Source organism: Microchirus variegatus, assembly GCF_963457635.1.
Source record: "Microchirus variegatus genome assembly, chromosome: 20".
Classification (NCBI taxonomy): Eukaryota; Metazoa; Chordata; class Actinopteri; order Pleuronectiformes; family Soleidae; genus Microchirus; species Microchirus variegatus.
Window position 1 is genome coordinate 5,824,584 of NC_139821.1, and position 20,985 is coordinate 5,845,568.

The 20,985-nt window shown below is 42.4% G+C and overlaps 2 protein-coding genes across 2 annotated transcripts; both read right to left on the reverse strand.

Moving 5' to 3' along the window:
* Nucleotides 1-667: 667 nt before the first annotated feature.
* On the reverse strand, nucleotides 668-1,863 carry kera (keratocan; the record flags this gene model as incomplete). Its single annotated transcript, XM_083906598.1, has 2 exons — nucleotides 668-837; nucleotides 1,002-1,863. 2 exons carry the CDS (start codon nucleotides 1,861-1,863, stop codon nucleotides 668-670), a joined length of 1,032 nt encoding a protein of 343 aa, XP_083762724.1.
* A 10,388-nt stretch (nucleotides 1,864-12,251) lies between these two features.
* On the reverse strand, nucleotides 12,252-16,480 carry lum (lumican). Its single transcript, XM_083907191.1, has 3 exons — nucleotides 16,390-16,480; nucleotides 13,948-14,822; nucleotides 12,252-13,508 (listed from the first exon to the last, which is right to left on the reverse strand). The coding sequence occupies exons 2-3, from the start codon at nucleotides 14,813-14,815 to the stop codon at nucleotides 13,354-13,356; spliced, it is 1,023 nt and encodes a 340-aa protein (XP_083763317.1). The 5' UTR covers nucleotides 14,816-14,822; nucleotides 16,390-16,480; the 3' UTR covers nucleotides 12,252-13,353.
* Nucleotides 16,481-20,985: the final 4,505 nt, after the last annotated feature.

The following is a 20,985-nucleotide window of genomic DNA, read 5'->3' on the forward strand; positions in this document are numbered from 1 at the left end:
CGACGAGTACATTTCCTTATCTCTTGTTTATCCCATTCTGGTCATTTGACAATGACTCAGAATGGAGAAAGAGTGTTGGCATTCTCATGTCCAGAACAATGACCGTTTACTCAAACGAATTTAAATAAAAATAAAAAATAAATTACCTACAGCACGTGTACATGTACATAATTGTAGAACTTAGTCTTTGTCTAACGTTAAGCACACAAGACCATTTATTTGGCTTCAAGTCTACAGATATAAAGAAAAAAACCTAAAAATCCATGTCATACCAACAATTCCCTGCATATAAGATCTGTCGCCCGCCCAATTAAAACTAAATATATATGTATATCCACATATGAAGAGAGATTTTCTCTCTGCATCATTATTTTATACCAGACTTTGGTTCACAACTCTACTTGCAGATGATAATAACATAAGGCACAAGTGGTCAGCAGATTTCAAGTCACTTCCTTATTGACTTTGTTGTTACTTTTGAATGAGCTTTTTCCCTTAAAAGTTAGCATCAACTGGTGTCAAACAGTTTCACAAAATCACGTCAACATTTCCAATCCATGGTTTCACAAGTGTCCTTTTCCCCTCACGCCAGCATCCACGTTACGGAGTTGGCGACTGTGTTAAATTAGAATTGGCAATGGCTTACAGATGATTTCCCTTTCTTTTCTTAGATGACGATGGACCGAAGGAGGCGGAAGCAGAGGATGATGTCCCTCGAAATCGGCGGCTTAATCTCATTGCCATCCAGCCTGAGGTAGCGCAAACGAGGAACACTTTCATTGACAGAGTCGTCAATGGTGTCGACTGAGACAGGACAGATGTTGGAGCCATTTACACCTGTAGAAAACCAAAGGGGAATCAAGGTCACAGGACTTATAATACCATCCCAAAGATCCGTTGAACAGACGCATAAGAACATCTTGATATATCTATAACTATAATGAAGTACTATAATGACAGAAACAGTGATCGATGTTGTGGGGAAAATGCCTCAGACTTACTTTTGATCATGTTGTGGTCCAGGAGAAGATGTTCAAGGCCTGTGGGAATCATGGGCACCTCAGTCAGCTGGTTATGGGACAGTTGCAAGTCCAAAATACTGGAGACATTGAACACATTTTTTGGAACGCCGTCGCTGCCAAGTTTGTTGTGATTGAGCCTCAGGAACGCCACTTTAGGCAAACCTTTAAAGTAGCCCGCTGGGATCTTCTCAATGTTGTTGCCATCGAGGAAAAGCTGTGTCATGGTGGGCGGTAACCCTAGAGGCATGCTTGTCAGCTGGTTCTTGGCTAGGTTGATTTGCACCAGATTGTTCAGACCCTTCAGGCTCACCTCAGTCACAGCATCATCCAAGAGCTTGTTTCCCTGGAGGTCCAGGAGGCTAAGCTTTTCCTGACCGACGAAGACTCCAGCAGGGATCTTGGAGATACGATTGCGGGAGAGACGCAGATGCTCGAGGCTGGCAGGCAGCGGCGATGGCACAGAAGACAAGAGGTTGTCGTCCATATACAGGTGCACGAGGTGAGGCATTGCACTCAGGACGCCTTCTTCCACTCCTTCACTCGTGATTTTGTTGCGGTTGAGGTTCAGCCAGCGCAGCTGTGTGGCGTTACGCAGGGCATCGGCTGACAGCACTTCTATTAAGTTGTTGTGCAAGTAGAGATACCAGGTGTTTGCAGGGATCTGGGGGATGCTCTTCAGGCCTTTGTTGTCACAGTAGATGGCACGGGGGAAGTTGGGGGGACAGTGACACTCTTGAGGGCAAGCTTGGATCTGGGCCATATATTCTTCGTAGGTCATGTCTTGACTGATAACTGAACCGACCAAGCACAAGATGCAGAGAACACCCAAGGGGAGTGCCATTTTACTATGCAGTCTATAAGAGAAAGGGAGAAAAATAAATGTTATTGTGGATGGTGTATGTGAATGCTCCATATCCCAGGCAAAGAGGATTAAACAAGATAATAACGTTTGGAAAGGATTGAGGAGTTAGGAATTAGAAAAATGACTGTAATTGGTGGCCCATACAACTGTTTGCACTTGGGAATTCTACTAAAAACTATTTTGGCAGAACCTATCATTTTCACAATTCCAACTTCAACAGTTGAGTTAGTGCTCACAAATGCAAACAAGGGCTGAAAAGTAGGCCACGACAAATGTAATTGGATTTCAAACAGATGAAAGACGACTGGTGTTTCTGGGTCAGTAATCTGTCTGCCAGCGACAGGTAAAGCTCTAAAGACGGGACGTCGCCTCGGGTCAGCTTTAATTGCATTAGGACAACCTTAAAGATCTGACTTGAAGACTTTGCATGTCACTTAAAAGATGGACAATGTTCATTAGGTTGTGATTGAAGTGTATCTAATAGAACTGCAGACGTGCTTAAACACAAGCTCACACACCTTTGAGCTAAGCATTGCACATATGTAACCAAGCACAGATAGTAGACAGGTATGATAGTTCAGGATAAGGACAACTATGACACCCAGGGTAAAGCAGGAAAAGTAAGACAGAAAACAGACCAAAAAAGAAAAGGAGAACAGAGCAAAATCACAAGTTTTGTCTGTGATATTCTATCCATCATCATGTCAAGCCTCTGTTTGATTTCTCTCAGCTGCCATCTGGTGCTTGTTTGGATTTTTTTGATTCTCTCCACATTTGTCTGGAACTCATTTTCAGTCGGGCCATATTTTTCCACGGATGGGCACACTTCAAAGGCTCAGCCATCATATCTGTGCTCGGAGACAAGCCCATGTTTTCTTCTTGTATATGGGTCAAAGCTTCTTCACCCAACCAATGGTGCAAACTTGTCCCTAAAGTTCCTCAACAAACGATTCGACCAAAATCAACTCTGCCTTTGAGAACCCCCGACTTACCTTAAATGTAGACAAGTTCCCTCTTCGTCCTCCTTTCCCCTCTGCAAGTAACCAAGTGTTGTCGCAAACGGTGAGGCTGCGCCTCTCACCTGTATTTGTACCACGAGGCTGTCCCATTCAGTATGTGACGGCCCGTCAATCTTCATGACAGCAAAGCTTCTTTTGGCCAATCGAATGCCGTTAAAACCAAAGGTCATAATCCCAAGGTGTTGCGCGCTAAGCCTAACGGGCTAATGCAAGACCGTGTCTTCTTAGTTGGCTGACGACCACATGTACGATCCTCCCTCCCTCGGTCACATGCTTATTCGTGTTGTAACGCCACACACACACACATGAATCCGTAAGTCCTTGCTAACGTTTGTATCTTAGCGCTAATTTTGTGCTGTTGCTGTCCGCAGTGTGATTGGGATTAATTATTCTAACAGACTGAGCAAATTATCACATGTTTTGCAGAGCTTAAAGTTAACGCAGTGTGTAAAGATGTACTCTAAGAGTTTGAAGCGGATTCAGGTGGAGGTCATGTGGACTTTCTGCAACTCTAGACTGTAAGCACATGATCATCACAACATTCATCAATGCCTAACAGATAAACCTTGATAAAGCAAGTGCAGTTTGAGGAACTACATATTTTTATGGCCAAATATATAGATTGAGATGAACTTGCATTGTCAGGAGGGGGTCGTACCTATGTTCCCCGGGTCCTATGTTCCCCGATCGGGGAGCATCGGACCTTTTTTGTCCGGGAACATAGGACCCTTTGGGTGAACAGCGGGGAACATAGGACCCTTTTTTAGAGAGAGGGTCCTATGTTCCCCGGTCTCATACAAAGCGGGGAACATAGGACCCTTTGGGTGAACAGCTGGGAACATAGGACCCTTTTTTAGAGAGAGGGTCCTATGTTCCCCGGTCACATACAAAGCGGGGAACATAGGACCCGGGGAACATAGATACGGTCCGGTCAGGAGGGAGGAAAAACATTTTCTCTAGACATGAGAGATAATGTGTTTTTGGCGGGAGGTCAGACGGGGATTTTTTCTGCATGCTAGCGACACGAATTGCCGTAGCTAGCCGGCGTCAGGATTGGTGACCTTTCAACGTGGCCGTGAGCTTGTGCTCGTTGCCAGCAGCGACGGCAAAGTCTTGCATGCAGGAGGATAATCCTTTGCTAACTTGTGCGCGGGGACAGAAGCAGACACATGATCGGCCATGCGAGGCCATTAGCGTTCTCCACCAGCGTTTGCCAAAGCGCTTTTGTGAACGTTGCGTAACCTGACGCAGCCAGACGCTATTTCGGTGACATTTATAGGGGCTGTGCGTCAAAGACAAATAGCGGTGTAATTGAATAAACACACGTTTGCGTCAATCCTGGCTTCTTTTTTTTTTTTTTGCAAATGAATCCTTAGTTATTTGGAGATTTGCCTTATCATTGTTCTTAGTTTGCTGTTTTATTTGTGAGACTGCTGAGGCTTTTGACCTCACATGCAACATGTTAAACAACCAGACAGTAATGACTGGAATAATTGCAGTAAGCCTCCGCACAGCCTCTTTATTACCGCTGGTTTAACAGCCTTGTAAGCTTTGTGGATTAAATTCACTCAAATTGCCAGCTATTGCAACACTTAAGCATCGCACAAAGGGCGGGCACATGTGTCTTATTACAGGCGCTTAAAGTGAGAGTAATCAACACTTATCAGTGTCAGAAATGTGAAAACATTGAAATTGCAGACTCCAAATTGAACCAAACGATGCATCGTTTTGTTTTAAACAACTGGAATTGGTTGTGAATTGATAGAACTCTTCAATGTTCACGCACAGATGGAAAACCCTTCCAATCTCATTAGAAAAATAACAATAATCCTTGATATCGTGTGTGAGATGGATGAGTTGAACATTTATAACTGCAAACAAATGTTGGCTTCATTCTGTCTGACAGACAGAAGAGAAAACACATGTGGAGGAATATGATAACGCTAATTTCCTGCCAGGAGCTTTGTATCCGAGCCAGTTATGTTAATTACACCACGGGTTGTACTTGCACTTTTTTTTTTTTTTTTTTAGGACTGGAGTCCAATTTGCTGAAATCCATTTGGAAGAGTTAGGCTGAATCCCAATACCACCCCTTAGCCCTCCCCCTTCCCCCTACCCCTTTGTCAGAGTTCCCCTTGGCCCTCAAAACAGAGTTGAGGGAGCGAGGGGTACGAACGTTCCCCTAAGAAATGAGACACACCTCCATTACGTCATCACGTCGTCCGGACTTGACGCTCGCAGACTGCTACATCAACAAGCCGATGCGATGCTTGTTGATGTAACAATCCAAAAATGCCGTCCTCACAAGTAATGTCTGTTGCCTGGGCTATTTTTCTGTTTTTACGACTGTCAGCTGCTAACAAAGACATCGGCGGCGACGCTGTGAGGAGTGTTCACACACACAGTTACAGCGACTGCAGACCCGCTGCATTACCATAGCCCCACACACACACACGGTGCAGAGGGAGAAAGCTGCTCGCAGACAGAGCGGAGTACAGCGGGGACAGAATCTCCTGTTCTGTCCTGAAGACGTAACTGTGCACTCCGGCACAATTTGTTAATGTTAAAAAAAAAATAGCGATAGCAGCTAGCTAACCACTTACGAAAGGAACGCCGGGATAGCATCGGCTACGACTAGCTAGTAATTCAAAACAAACTTGACGAGTGATTCAGAAACACCGTTGACAATTGAAGAAGACCACAATACAATCATTACACATGACTGTCGTGATTAAAATACTGAAAATACATTGTGCGAGTCTTTAACGGCCAGCTTTCAAACTTCGCTGACAGGTGACGCGGCGGAAGCTGCGAAATTCCTCGAAGCCCTCCGTTTCAAGTGTGGTCCTGAGGAAGCTTCGTTTCGAGGGCTACGTAGCCCTACGGCTTGGCCCTACCCCTTAACCCTTATGAGAAATGAGACAGCACTACCCCTCACATGAACGCGCAAAAACAAGGGGTAGGGGGAAGGGGGAGGGCTAAGGGGTGGTATTGGGATTCAGCCTTAGCATGGCTTACTGCATCCAGTGATTGTGTTTACGGGTAAGTAAGTATTGTCTGGGTGGAAAAAACAAGTTACTGGCAGTAACAGAGACTTTCCAAGACGTGTGTCATTCGGAAACCTAAAACCACAGCTTTTTTCTCCCTTGGTTCACCGATTCACACGTGTAACCCAGTCTAGTAAAATGGTTGTAGCTTGATTGATCTTGATATTGATTATAAGCATAGTCATTCATAAAATAAAAACACTGGAACAAGGGAAATGACAATTGACGTCATCATGATGGAAACATTAACATTTTAAACTGTCAAATATTCCCATACTTCCCATATTTGCACTTGACCCATTTGTGGTAGTACTTATGGTTTTGAGAACCAGGCCTTATCATTATTTATTTATTTATTTATTTATAATAATATGAAAAAAAGCAGCTTTGTTCAATCAAATCAATTAGATATTAATATAGAGAGATAAGATAAGATCTTTACCTGCTTCTCCAAATGGTCAGAAGGCAGAAGAAACCCGGCTGGTCTCGCTGTTCTACTTCCCCAAGGCTGCACCTTGGACACAAAGGCTCCTGCTTGAAAATGAGAGGATGGAGGATGTGTTGTTGTTGCTAGGAGAGCAATTGTGTCTACGTTGGGATGTCCTTTCAGCGTTTTGTGTTGCCAGCCCAGCAATTTTTTTCTCAAGTGTCTTTTTTTTGTTGTTTGAAAAATGAAGTCATGAGTGTGCTCATGTCGGGGGGTTAAAGTTAAAGTCCTTCTCTCCCCCACCCCAATTTTACCATTTTGGTCTCCATTTAAGGGGCCTGGTCTTTACCCATCGCTCCAGGGGACGAGAGCATGACCTGTTTACTGGCTCGTTGAAGTTAACAGGCCTTGTGTTTATAAGACTGTCAGGTCAGGGCGTTTGCACTTGGAACATTCACACCCGACTTTTAACAGTAGAGTCCATCCCCACACACCACCTTCCTTTTGTAGTTTTTGATCATTTTGCGACTGACTGACATCACACTCTTACACTTGAGCTCATTTCCAGAAACACTTTTACAATCCCGCGCCATCTATTGTGATTAAACTGGAGAAGAACGTCTTTGGAAGCAAAATTCAAACTTTATTATAAACTTTTATTTGTAGTGACTCATCCATTACACATTGTGCACAGTTATAATCCCTCTAAACCTGCATTGGAGGTTTGTTGAGCGTGTTGGCTAATACTAAATGATAAAACAAATGGAACAGGCGGTTGGTTCCTAAAGTATTTATCCTTCAAATGTTCTTTATTCTTCAGGGATTTCCTGAGTTTGAGCTAAAAGGTTTTTACTATTGGATGGATTGCCATTGTTGCCTTACTGGCTTCTCTGCTCCAAACATTATTTCTGTTGATCAATCAAACCTCCATGACAGTAGTGTTTGGTGAAACTTAAATTTCAGGGACAGTTTGTTGAGTTTTAATCCCTGTAGAACCAGATCAGGGACAGGGGGACACGAGATGGATGCGGAATATTAATATAAAACAGAAACAAAGTGGGACAGAACAGCTGGAGACGGTCTGGACTGAAAGATGGCCTTTATGGCTTCAGCTGCCAGACTCTGCAACAGCTGATTATACTTTCACCGTCCTAAGCAAGAGGATGTGAAGCTTAAGGCTCTATAAAGGACTTTATTGTCTAGACACGGGGCAGCAGAAACTTTTGCTTTTCTCTGGAGGAAATTGAGGTTGGGAACAGGTACACGTGTGGCCGTGTAAAAACATGTCAAATGTGGAAAAAGGGGATTAGAATAAGCGTGTATCGTGTTGTAATAGCAATGGCAGTGAATCGGCGGCGATTAGTTTTACCTCCTGGCTTGTATCACGTTGACCCACGCACACAGTAGAACAACTAGACCCAGCGTATGGTTTTTAAAATTGGTTAATGACAGATCGACAGACGAAAAGACAGACAGGCAGCTGACTTTCATTTGAAAAAGTAGGTCGAATCTCATGAATAGTCGACTTGAACAGCTGGTTTACGTTAGAGACACCTCGCCAACATCACACTGGACATCTGGAAAGTATTTAGGCAATAATTACTCGCCACAAATCTGATCAGCTAACCCACTGACTTTGAAAAAGCGTCTGTTTGAATAAGGAGCTCTTAATACGCCGACAAGAATCTAACGGATCCTGCACATGTGTCGCACATCAGCCGGGATTAGCGGTGCCGTTGTGTTGTTTATGTTCAGTTGTGCGAAGGCAGAACAAGTGAAAGTCAAGTGCATAACAGAAGGCAGCGTGCCCGTGCATTCATGAACATTTGTTTAATTTGTTTTGACAGGAAGTTGCCCTGTTCAAATCCAGAGATCTATATGTCAAGCGACTTGTCTCTTGATCCTGAGAGGAGAAGATAGTTGGATCACGGTCGTAAAAAACAAAAACAAACAAAGAATCACCATTCCATTTTCAAATCCCATCCCATAATTATTTACAGTACACTGCGTTTACATGCACGGTTTAATTGAGCTAAGGTCGTAGTACGACTAAGTTTGGGCAACTTGCCAAATCAAGCCTTGTACGTCTGACTCCGCCTCTGTACAGTAGGTGGCGCTGTGTCTCTCTATGAGCGAGTGATCCTTGAATCAGTTTCCTGTTTTGGTGCATGCCCAGAATGCCTAGTCCTATTCCAGTCCGACTAAGCATATACATGCAGGAGTAATCGGACTATGGTATGGTATGCTAGTCCGACTAAGGGCCACTTTATATTACGCCTTTCACGCCGAAATTTCCCGATGTTGGGACACCGCTGTCGCGACGTCTTTAGACACGCCGCCCGGAAATCTGGCTCTTCCTCTTTACTTGCATTTTTACGTCGGCCATCTTGTTCCTGGATGACTCCAGCTTCTTCTGGATCTCGTCCCCCGACCAGATACTGATCGGGCACTTGGTTTCGGAGGTGCTCCACGTACAGCGTCCATCGCCCTCCTTCACCCCCACCAGTTTTTTTGGGGAACAAAAGTCCCGCGGTATATTGCTAATTAGCGCGCGCTATATGCTAATCGCAGAAACCCTGACCTCCCGCTGTCGCGAGCCCGACGCGTTCTCTTTATACGCACTTTGAAGATGTCGGGGACTCCCGCTGAGTTGTCGGGCGAAAATTTGTCGCCAGTTCTGCTGTTGCGAAAAATGTAATGTAAAGTGGGCCTAAGACTAGCTCGATTTCAGTCGGACTAGCATGTTTACATTGTCATTAAAAAAACGAGTTATTGTCTTACGTTGAACACTTTTAACTTTTTGACACCCTTCCACTGATGACAACGCCGTCTTTAGCTTGCAGTTGATGATTTGCCACAAAGCTCGATTGTGTCCTTTTGTCTCCCCACAGGCTCTTCTAAGCTTCCAGGGACTCTCCGGAGTAAAACAAGGAAAAGTTTCTCAAATAGTTGAAGAGGAATATTGCAGGTCTGGAATGACGTCTGCTCCAGCTGTTTCCAGACTCACAGAAAGCACCCGGGGGGACGTTACGGAGGTCAGTCATATTCAGTCTGTCAAGTTTTGGCGATAAATTGCCAGATCTCTATGGATTCAGCGTGCACAGTGAACTCGGACAGCTTGAAAGCGGCACTTGTGTATGAATTTTTTTTGAGAAGAAACATGTCCTGCCAAAATGGCAGGATAACAGGTATGAGTCAATCGACATCCGTAGCTCTACAGTTCTGTCATTTCCAGCTTTCTTTATTGTCTCAGGGGGGAAAGATAAAAAAAATCTAAAAGATTAGAAAAGAAAAGATGATTAAATCCTCTCCACAAAAAGAGTTCAATGTGATGAAAACCAGCTTTTTTTATGGCCGTTAGAAAATCCAAAGACATCCTCTAGTGATCTCGTGAAAATGTAGTCATGACCTCTGAACATTGACCTTTTTGGTTGATTTGGATGAATAGCTTTAGTCTGTATTTTTGGAGTTTTCCTCGCTGTGTGTTTTGTGAATTGCGCTACCTGTTTTATTTTGTAGTTTTGCCTGTGTCCACCTTCAGTTATGGTTACTTCCTGTATTTTCCCTGCACTGCCCTGTACTAATGTGGCTTCCCTGGAATAATAGTATCTGTGCTCTGTGTCTTTTGGTCCTTTGTGGCATTTTTAATGTTCATATAACAAACTGAACTCACCAACAACAACAGTACAGACAAAGTATTTGCATTAAAAATATATTTTGCAGACTGCAAATAATGTTTTTGGCATGTGGCGCCACCTACCGCCGTCTACCAATCATTGCAGTCAGTAGAGTCTCAGCTGCCCAGCAACCACGGGTTGCCAGTTACGTCAGAAAACGAAACCTAAAAGACCTCGGTATTTTGAATTTGAATGTTTTTTGGCCACATTCTTACATATGGCACCTTTAACATATTTATGGAACATATAATATACAGTATATGTATGTACGATTAAACCCAAATAATATTGATAACAACACCTCACAGCAACACCATGATAATAATTGTTCTTAAAGCATTTAAAGGTTGATGCACAAACCAAAAAGGACTTCTTCTTCAATCACCGCAAACTTGTGCATTTTGAGAATTTCCTGCTGTGGCTACAAGACTTTTATTGATTCTGAAAGATAATGAAACGCAGACTTTCTCAGGCTCGTTCAGAATCCACAGACATTTCAGACATCTTCTGTTGATGTAGACACACTTTAATCCAGGTCAGGAGCCATTGTGAGCAAATTATAAAATACTATTTGTGTAATTTTTTTCATTTTTTTTCAAAGAAATAGAATGTAATAACAAATGTAATCAAAAGGATTTTAACCCTAACCCCCCCAAAAAAACAACATGCCAAACATCTCACTGCTATTCCATAATAATAATTATTCTTAAATGTTTTGAAACTTGGTGTACAAACCAGAAGGAATGTGATGGTTTTTATGGTTTTCTTTCACTCTGGCACGTCGTAAAAACTCGCATTTCTCCGACTTCTCCAATTACCGCAAGACTGAAAGCAAAAAAAAAAATGGTTGAAGATTTCCCCGGAGATGTCATTTTCTCTCGAGCGTCCAAAACAAGCGAGAAAAATAAACGATTATTGATGCCAAAACGTTTTAATGACCTTGCATGTATTGTTCCTCAACATTTTGCTGTGAAAGAAAAACTTTTGGATGAATGATTTACAAGAGATGTCGTTTATTACTCTTCACCACAAATGTTGGAAGCAAGCAGATCCCCTGAAATATGCAGACTGAACTGTATCATGGTGGAAACACTAAGACAGTTCTGTCTTAAGGAAATATTAACTTAGGCTCCACAAACCAAATACAATACTTTACAGACAGTTGAAAGTGTGGATTTAAATCCCCAATCCAGTCCTGGCAGTTCTTGTTTCATGTGAAATGTGGGACTGAACGATGATGATAGTGTTTTTATATGTAAATGAAGGACTGTGGAGACACAAAGTCAAAACTGTTAAATAATAATAATTAAAAAAAAAGCTAATTATAGGATCACAATGAAACAGCCGAGTCATGAATGTCAACGTTTATTCAAATCACACTCTTTTGATTTCAAAAACCTGTTTTAAACAGTAAAACCTAAAGTATAACCCTAACCCAAATCAAGGACTGGGGTTCCCCTCAGCAAGCCTTCAATGTACAGATACATATCTGATGTATATCATGTATTTACCCTTGTGGACAAATACTAGTTGGAGATTAATTGTTGTTTTTGTTGGTTCCTTTAAAATGTCCTATAAATATTTGTGCAATCAAATATGCATTTATTCATTATTTTATATGTAGCTGCCTTTGTACATGTTTGCTTCCTGTTTTCTTTAAAAAAAATAAAAAATAAAATAAAAAATAGAGCTTTCTATCATATAGCAGCCGCAATGTTGTTGTTAAATAGTGACTTAACCCTTTTGTTTTTGGAGCACAGTGTTTGTATTAGCATATGAAGGACAATAAGCATGCTAATATGTCAAGTTAGCAACCCTGTTCAGCTATCGTCGACGTGACCGTTCGTTATTTCCGGTTTAACAGGAAGTTTATATTGATTAAGTCTGTATCTGTGTGTGAGATTAAGAGATAAAACATTTAACAAAGATTATAAGCATCGGTCAAGAGTGGCAACAAGGTAAATATTGAATTGTGTCTTTTATTTAACCGCTAGCTAGGTGAACTCTTGTGTCTGCTAGCTTACTCGGTGATGAAGCTATCACTGTTTTTTTCTGTCTTCACTTTTATCTTACTCTTACATTGGTCTTTCACGATCAATTAAACCTTTTGACCGTCAGTAATTGCGCCCCCTTTCTTTGACTGGATGCTACAGCAGGTTTAAAAAGCGATATCATACAAATATTTTGGAAACATCGTTTATTCAACTGTTTTTTTTTGTTGTTGTTTTTTTTTGGTTCCCCAACAGTAAATCCATTCGCAGTTACTGAGACATCAGGATAAAAATGACAAATTAAACCCAAAAAGACAAAAAAAGGACATCAAGCCAAACACTGGGACTATGCTGCACAAGTTGACCTTGTGTTAATCCCTTATGGTAAACAGCAACGTAACAATGAGAGCACCTTAACTGCAAAAAGCTGTAGTTTATTATCAAAGAATGGTATGGAACGCATGCAAATGTATACAAATCAGCAATGTGCATGACAGTGGACAGTTAAGAATTAAGCAACATGACGAAACAATTTTTTTTTTTATTGATGATTTCTGTAAAAGAAGAAGGAATGCAGACATTTCTAAAAACCAAAAGGTTGAAGAAATATGTAAATCCCAATTCAGTTTTTTTTTTCTTTATTGTACTAGGATGTTATAAACCTATATAAATACATAGGTTTATCAATTCAAAAAGGACATTCAGTGTGACATCGTGTCACATTTGCATTAAGACGTTGAGTATAAAGTAAAAAAAAACCAAGACAGGCACAAAAATGAACACCGAAAATTTTACTGCAATGTAACCGCTATATTACAATTTGACCATAATTCCTCACGTAGGCATTATGCAATCCTAACTTGCTGATCCTTTGCACAGCAATGGATTAATTACTACTGTACCCATATTATATTTTACATGCCAAACAATGAATACACAAGACAGACGACAGACGGACACTACAACTGAAACGAGACATCGGAGAACATTAGCTACTGCTTACTCCATGGTGTCTGCATCAGATGTAATCGAATGCAAGTTACGGAATGTTTAAAGTGTGTGTCGAATCAAAGCACATGTATAATCTCTGTGCATACATTTTTGGTTTAATATTTTTTTTTCCATCCCCACAGTTTGACAAATACTCCTCTAATACTCTCAAATGTATGAATCGTATCTGAAATTAGCCCAGTTTTAAGACACGTGCATATTTAATATTCAAAGATGCCACAAAAACACCCCACGGAATGTTTGGACGATGTTTTGGATGTGTCGCGACAGAAAGGTCGTAGATTTGACGGAGGCTTCCTATTCAAACATGATATCTGAAGCCTGGCGCAGGCACTGGGAGTAGTCGACCGGGAGGTTGCCCTGTGTGACGTTGTTGGCGTCCAGACGCAGATGCTTCAGACGGGAGAAGTTTACGGGTCCAATGTACTTGCAGAAACTTGCCAGTTCGATCTCTGCAGAGGAATGGAAATAGAGAGCAAGTTATTGAAATGGCGGGAAAATCATAAATACATTAGCATTTTCAGCTACCTTTCAACCACCTTGTGCGGAGAGTTTCAAGGAAAATGGCTGTTTTTGGGAGTATTGACGTGCATGCTGTTTTCTTTGCATTGACTTTGTATGTCATTCGATCGCATGACATATTTCAATCGTGTGTCTCAGAGAACACAAACGTCTTCTAGGGTTTGTGCAACGTAAATTGGCGCCTACAAGAGACAATGAATACGATGGAAACTTCCTTAAGGTATGGTATGTACAACTCAGTGCTCAAAGAATGCTGGGAAACACAAATTAATCTGACTTTCTGCTACTAATGCGAGCCCATGTACTCGTCCGTGAAATGCTGCGATGACACGGACCCTTGTTAATGTAGTGTGATGTCGTGCCACTCACTGTTGATATCATTGGCCTGGAGGTAGAGTTGCTCAAGCTGCTCGTTGATCTCAGGGATGGACTGCAGCTTGTTGAAAGACAGATCCAACTCCACCAGAGACGTCACATTGAAAACTCCAGCGGGGATCCCAGAGTCCACCAGCTTGTTGTGGGAGATCCTCAGGTACTGCAGTGTGGGAAGCTTGTTGAGGTATCCAGCCCCAACGCCTTCAATGTCGTTGTAGTCAGCATACAGGATTTCCAGTGAACTGGGGACACCAGCCGGCAGCTTCTTCAGCTTGTTGTGGCTCACATCGAGGGACAGCATCTTCTTCGACCCTTTGAATGCCCCTGAAATGGCTTCAGATGTGAGCTGATTGTGCTGAACACTGACGAAGGTCAAATTTTCTTTGTCAGACAAGAGTCCAGAAGGGAACTTGGTCAACTTGTTGTGCATCATTTTCAGCTCATCGAGGGATTTTGAGGGAGGGATGACCGGCTCTGTGAGGTTGTTGAAGCTGAAGAAGAGTTTCTCCAGGCCGGTGAGCTTGTCGATCGTTCCCTTTTCGATCTTGCCGTTGGTGATCTGGTTGTTGTCAAGTACGAGCCAGCGAAGTTCAGCAGTGACATTATCAAACACTCCAGCCTTGATCTCTTCAATCTGGTTGTTCTGGAGGTAAAGGTACTTGATCCCGGTCGGGACAACAGGGACAAACTTGAGCTTGCGGCTGTCACAGTACATGGCAGTGGGGAAAGTCACTGGGCAGTCACATTCCTGATGACAGTTGGGCCCTGAGGGTCCTAGCATGGAATACGGGGAGTCTTCTTCATACTGGCACAGGGCCACACTGACCAGTACGGCCAATAGAGGAACGAGTAGCGTAGACATGGCTCTCCTGGAGATCCAACAGACACAAAGGAAGGGGAAGCAGAATGATTAGAACTTGCCCAAAACCAGCAAACACTGCATTAAAATCAAAAATCTTTTGGGTTTTTGTAGCTTTAGAACAATCCGTACATAGTTACTTTAGATCAGGGCCTTTTTGACGTGGAAACCTTACCCTGCAAAAAGAAGAAGAACGGCTCCACCCAAATAAACCACACGCATAAACCAATGAAGAAAAAGAAGGAAGTGGCAGAGAGAGTGTTTACATCCTTTCTGGTATGTAAAGGCCAGGTTTCCTGGTGTGTTTGGAAACGGGAGAGTTTGTTGTACCCTCCAGTCTCACCGTTTGATGTCACAAATGCTTACACAACTGGACCTTGAAACCAATGATGACCCTAACCCCAACCCTAACCCCAACCCTAACCCTAACTGTGAATCTTGAGTAAAATTGCACTTTATTGATTTATTGAAAAGTCTGCAGTAGTTGGGAGTTGTGGTAGAAAATGGACAATCTGGACAAAAAGTATCAGACTGAGAAAGGGCTTGGGTTTGAAATGTCACCTGCTATAGTATGTTATATAATTATAATATTATTATATTTTTTTTTTTTTTTCTGGTAGCAACAATTGGTGTGCTGCCTCTTTTTTTGTTGCTTTTGTCATTTTGCCAATCCTGGCAGGCACCCAGTGTGTTAACTTAAATGTTATGCACTTTATCCATAAATTTAAATGATGTTAAATGATCTGTTACTGTTTGAAAAAAGCAAAAAGACAAAATGGACAACGTATTTGAACTGGGATTAAAAAAAAGATGTCGGTCCTGCCCCCCAATGCAAATCACAGCCAAAGTGCCACACCCACTCTCCAGAGTGCGATTGTATATAATCAATCAAGAGTTCATGTCAACTCACTGGACACCAATGACTCCTAGGATTCCTGGATTGAGTTTTCAGTTTGGAGCCACATCATTGACTAAAACTGCTGCAGCAGCACTTCATCTATCATCTGGATACATAAACCAGCAATGGGAGCAGTAATGCGATGCAGATGTTTCAAGAGAACTACGAATATATACATATACAGGATTAAGGATTTGATAGATCATTTAAATGTTTGTTTGTTTGGGGGTTAGGATGGTAATGAATACATCTGTAAATTGTAAACTAACTGTTCTTTGTTAGGTTTATAAACAACCAACCAAACACATAGTAAGGGTGACTAAAGAGACAATGCAACAGCAGAATGATGAGTTCCAGATCCATGAAAAATGCAGACAGACATTGGCTCCAAGTGCAGCTGAATATTTTCCAAAGGCTGAAGTAACCAATGTTAAAAACTCTATTTCAATAAACACATGCACAATCAAGTCTAATAACACCGGTGCTCTTCATTCAATATGCAAACTATTAAACTTATTACTCATTCCATGCACTGATATTCTAATCTGCTCTGTTGGAGCACAAGCCCGTGACCAAAGCGCCAGCTGTGACGGCTGATAATCCCGTCCAGGAAAACAGAAATAAAGAGGAATAGTCAAACAGGAAATCACAAAGCCTTAGCCACCATATGCAAGCTTACCTGTCCTTCTCTCTTTGCTTGTGTGGTGTGGGGTGGAGGGCCAGTGGGTTAGAACAGTGTGGTCAAAAGCTGGAGGTCTCTGGAGGAAAACACAGAGGGAAAGAAGGAGAGAAGGGGAGGAGAGAGAGAGAGAGGGGAAAAAAGAGGAGGGGGTGGAGAGAGGGCCTCTCCTTCCTGGAGTTATTCAAGTCATCATATAAATTGAAGACGACATCAGGATTAATGTTGTGGGGGAACATCATCGTCCAAAAACAGTGGTCAACTAACCGTGAGCAGGTGCAAAAACAAACTCGTTTGTATCACGGTGTCAACTTTTCCACCGTTTCCTGATCGTTGTTTTTGCGTTAAACGTCTTCCCGACAAACAAAGTGTTTGCAAGTTCCACCTTTGTTCGTTGGGTAGATGCATCCGTGCACGCATGCATGGAAAAAGCCTTAAAAAAAAACACAACGATATAAAACAAACGTCAGGGAGAAGCTATGTGTGGGGGAAAGTGATGTCTGGCTGCCGCGTAAACCCAGACACCGGAGATGATGGAGACTCAATTCAACTGTGCTGCTCGAGCTGCGAACGGCGAACGGAAAATCTGACAAAACGGTTGCAAGACGGCCAGAGAGACGACTTGCATAACACTTGACGCAGACTTCTTCGTTTTTTTGGGGGGGGGGGGGTTTTCTAGACAAAGGAACGGCACTGTAAGCGGAGAAAGGCCGGTTATGAGTTGTTTTTTTTGCACTATACCTTTCCTTTAAAGTCCGTTTTCCCTCTAAAGTCCGAGAATAGGTGGACAAAATGTTTGATTATGGGAGAAGAGTGGGACAAAAGTGGCCAAATGTTTCCTCCATTTGCCCGGTGCTCGTCCGTCAATGCCGTCGGGGTCATGCTGAGAATTGACTCCTGGACTGAATTGGTCGCAGTGTGGTCTGTTACTCTACTCACAGACCACTCTGAGAGACTGAATATTCAAAATATTTGATTTCCCCGACACTCCCGCACCAGATACTCTCTTCAGCAACCACTTTGGCTCGCCCCCTCTTTCCCAGAATGACTTACATTCTTCGATTTGAAGCGTCGTTTCAGCCCTTTCGATTATTAAACCGCTTGGTCATCATCGCCTTCCAGATTTGTCTTAGATGCATAGATTGGGACATTTGCCAGACCCGGGTTAAACTCTGTACCATCTGCCCTGATGGTTAACAGCTCATATTGACTTTGCAGAACATGGGGATTCTCTTATGTTTGAAGACACGCTGGTCAAAGATGGTCTAGAAGCTGCACAGAGGTCACAGACATACCATACCATCTAATCCTCCAGGTGGTTTGTGTCGCACGGATTCCCAAACTGACTGATCGTGATGCCGGTATTTAACCCACATTCAGGGACAGAGCTAACACAAGTTGGAAAAGTGAGGAGTTAAGAGTAACATTTGGCGTTCGCTGACCCAAATGTTCTACATCTGTTAGCTCTCTGCAGCCACATTCTCTGTATCCCAACTGAATGTTGACCCATTTAATGAACCACTACAGTTCTGTTTCTTTCTCTGTAGTTAGACTACGGCCAATTCTTTTCTTTTCTATCTTGAGTTTGAACTCTCACAGGTTTCTCGTTACCAATCGTCGACACGCACCCCAAACAGAAACAGATTCTTTGATTGTAAATCAGGATCAGTGGCCTAACCCTCAGCTTCCATTTTATTGACGTTTCGCTCGCCCCCTTGTTCGCTTGAATCTTACACCGCAGTTCTTTCTATGTCAACCTGACAGCTCACCAGAAACCAGATGTGCAACCTCTGTGTTACATAACGTGTCATAACATATGGCTCATGGCCTTCATGGTGATGCCACCTTTTTTTTTACTTGCTCGTGTAGATACTCCACTAGTTTAGTCCTCTTATTACACAGGAATGGTTAGTTAAAGGACTGGTATATGTATCATTAATGATGAAATTGTCTTTGAAATAGAGGGCAAAGGCTGGACAAACCCTCTCAGATGCAATAACCATCTGCTCCATTGTTCCAGACACAGGTCCTTCGTCAGCAATCTGCCCAAAAATATTTATTTCCTTGGGGTTGCTGTGTTTTTCTTTACCCCCGTTACAGGCAGTGTTTTTGTGTGAACCCAGACTTAAGCTGTTCCAGATTGTTCACACAGTGGAGGCTGGAAAGCAAACATTCTGCACTTTTTGCTTAGTCACCGTTGCTCCTCGGTCTGTCCTGTGCGCTCACGTCCCTTCCATTTAACCAGATGGCAGACGTTGGCGCTCGACCTTTCTTTCCTAAAGTTTGTTTTCGAACAGTAACTTGTTTAATTTTCCCCCGGCAGTGACGCCAAGTTGGGTTTTATAGTTTAATATTACTCAATGTTTTGCGTTGAATTTGGCCGGTTTTGCTGGTCGAAGAAATAAGAATATACCACTGTGGATGTTGAACCAAATCGTATAATTTGGTTACTAATGCATAAAATACAGGGGATGGGACCATTCCACTTTTTTTGTGACCGATACTATACCGGTATCACAAAATCGAGCATCTACTGATACTGATATTAGTCTGATACCATCATTTTAGCCCATTTATGAACTACGAAGCTGTTGTGCTGAGTCATTTCAAAGTTATCATTTTCCAATGGATATTTAGAAAGAAATAAACAGCCCAAACATGACTCAGCTAAAATGCTTTTGCTGATTGTGACCAGTATCGGACCGATACTGATACGATCAATGCTGCACACTAAGAAATCAGAGTACGAGACTGTACCTAAAAAGGTCCAAATGCTCCAGTTGTACCCTATCATGGTACAAGCACTGTACCTTTCTCAGTGTGTACCAATTAGTACATTTTTGTACCAGGACATAAAGGTAAATTTTTTGTCACTAGGGGGTGCAGAAATGTTTCTTTAGAGGTACAAACACATTTTTAAGGTACAGTGCTTGTACCCTGATAGGGTACAACTGGAGCATTTGGACCTTTTTAGGTACAGTCTCGTACTTTGATTTCTTAGTGTGTATTACTACTTGAAGTACAACTAAATCCCATTTTTGTGCATGCTTCTACAGTGGTAGAGATATAGTATATGTCAGTCTGTCAGATCAAATAAAACACGGAGCGTCTCTGCCCTGAACTCCCATCCAATCAGCTTATGAGGATCACCTGATCTGAGATCAGTTTCAGGTGTGTTCAAACTGATGTGGCACACATTAAAAGAAGCTTTCAGGTGTTCAGGAGTTTTTGTTGCATCTGAGTCTGGGGTTTCTTTTTAATCTGATTTTGTCTGTGAAAACACAAATATTTGCTGAGAAGCCGTAACAGAGTGAGAAGCCATAAAAAAAAGTCCATCTCATTTAACTAGTAAACAACAGAAAAACACCAAAATATGAGAATTAAAGTGTAAGGGAAGGATTTTTATTGTATTTATCTGCACGTCTTTTGTTTCATATTCATATTTACAGGGAATTCTTACCTAAACCAGCTCATCCATGGCCACAGTAAAGCACAAGGAGCCTGGTTTTGTTTACTTACAGCAAACATTTGTGTCTTGAGGAAAAAGATCCTTATGTTGGATTTATAGGCAGAAATGTAAACATACTACACTTATATTTGCATGTCAGTAAATAGTTCATGTGCCGCAGAGTGTACGTGTGCGTTTTTTCAAGCAGAAGTTCTCACACAGGCCACCGTAGCACACGGGGAGAGCGAGGAGTGAGCGGAGGTTTGCCCTCCTGTTTGTTTCTTACACGCCGGACCTTTTTTTTTTTTTAAAAAGGGGTTGATTATTTTCAAATAAAAACCCTCTCAATAACAATTACGCAATCGCAGTTCAGTGCATCGTCTTCCCCGTGCATCCTGGGATACTCTCCCTGCACACACATGCTCTGACAGGAGAGCACAGATCTAAGCAAGCACATTAGCAAACGTGGGGATATTCTTGGATGTCTTGGCACGGGACACACAGAGGCTTCTAATAAAATCTCAGACATCACCCAGACAGACACCAACCCTCCTGTTCCTACCATGTGCTCATAAGATGCTCATCCACGGGCAGAGGAGACAGACGGAATCACAGATCCTCGTTGTTGACACACAAACAAACACGTATTTTGACGTCTGCTCCGTTTTTTAAGTAAAGTTAGGCTTGTGCAGGTAGAAACTGTGCAGCACGTTTTTTTTTGTTTTGACACGGTGAAGGAGCTCAGGTTACTTTTGCTTGCATAAGTGTCACGAGGCGGCCCACTTAACCCACAAACAAACTCGCATATGTGTGTTTTAAAAGTCAATAAATCTCACGCATAGGACACGGATAATAAAAAAGTCTTGGCGGCGAGCCTAAAGCAACGGCTCTAAGTGCCGATAGTCGAGATGGAAGATGGATTATGAGATCGAGTTGCATCTGCGGGACAGGGAAAAAAAACACACACACAGTGTTGTACTGATCACCACCACATGGGGGCAACAGACTGAAGTACAATCGAGCCTGCTGTGTCGGAGCTGGGACCACGGCCAGAGGCTTTTCAGTCCTGTCCTTGTCTTAAAATAAATATAGAAATAAATAAAAAAAACGAAGTCATATCAGTGTGGTGGGACCTGGACCTGGAGGAA

What these genes read in the sequence shown, in the direction of transcription:
- lum (XM_083907191.1), bottom strand. Translation starts at nt 14,815, where the DNA reads ATGTCTACGCTACTCGTTCCTCTATTGGCCGTACTGGTCAGTGTGGCC. An exon ending in CCAGGCCAATGATATCAACA is followed by an intron (nt 13,509 to 13,947) that starts GTGAGTGGCACG and finishes ATTCCTCTGCAG; the next exon opens with AGATCGAACTGGCAAGTTTC.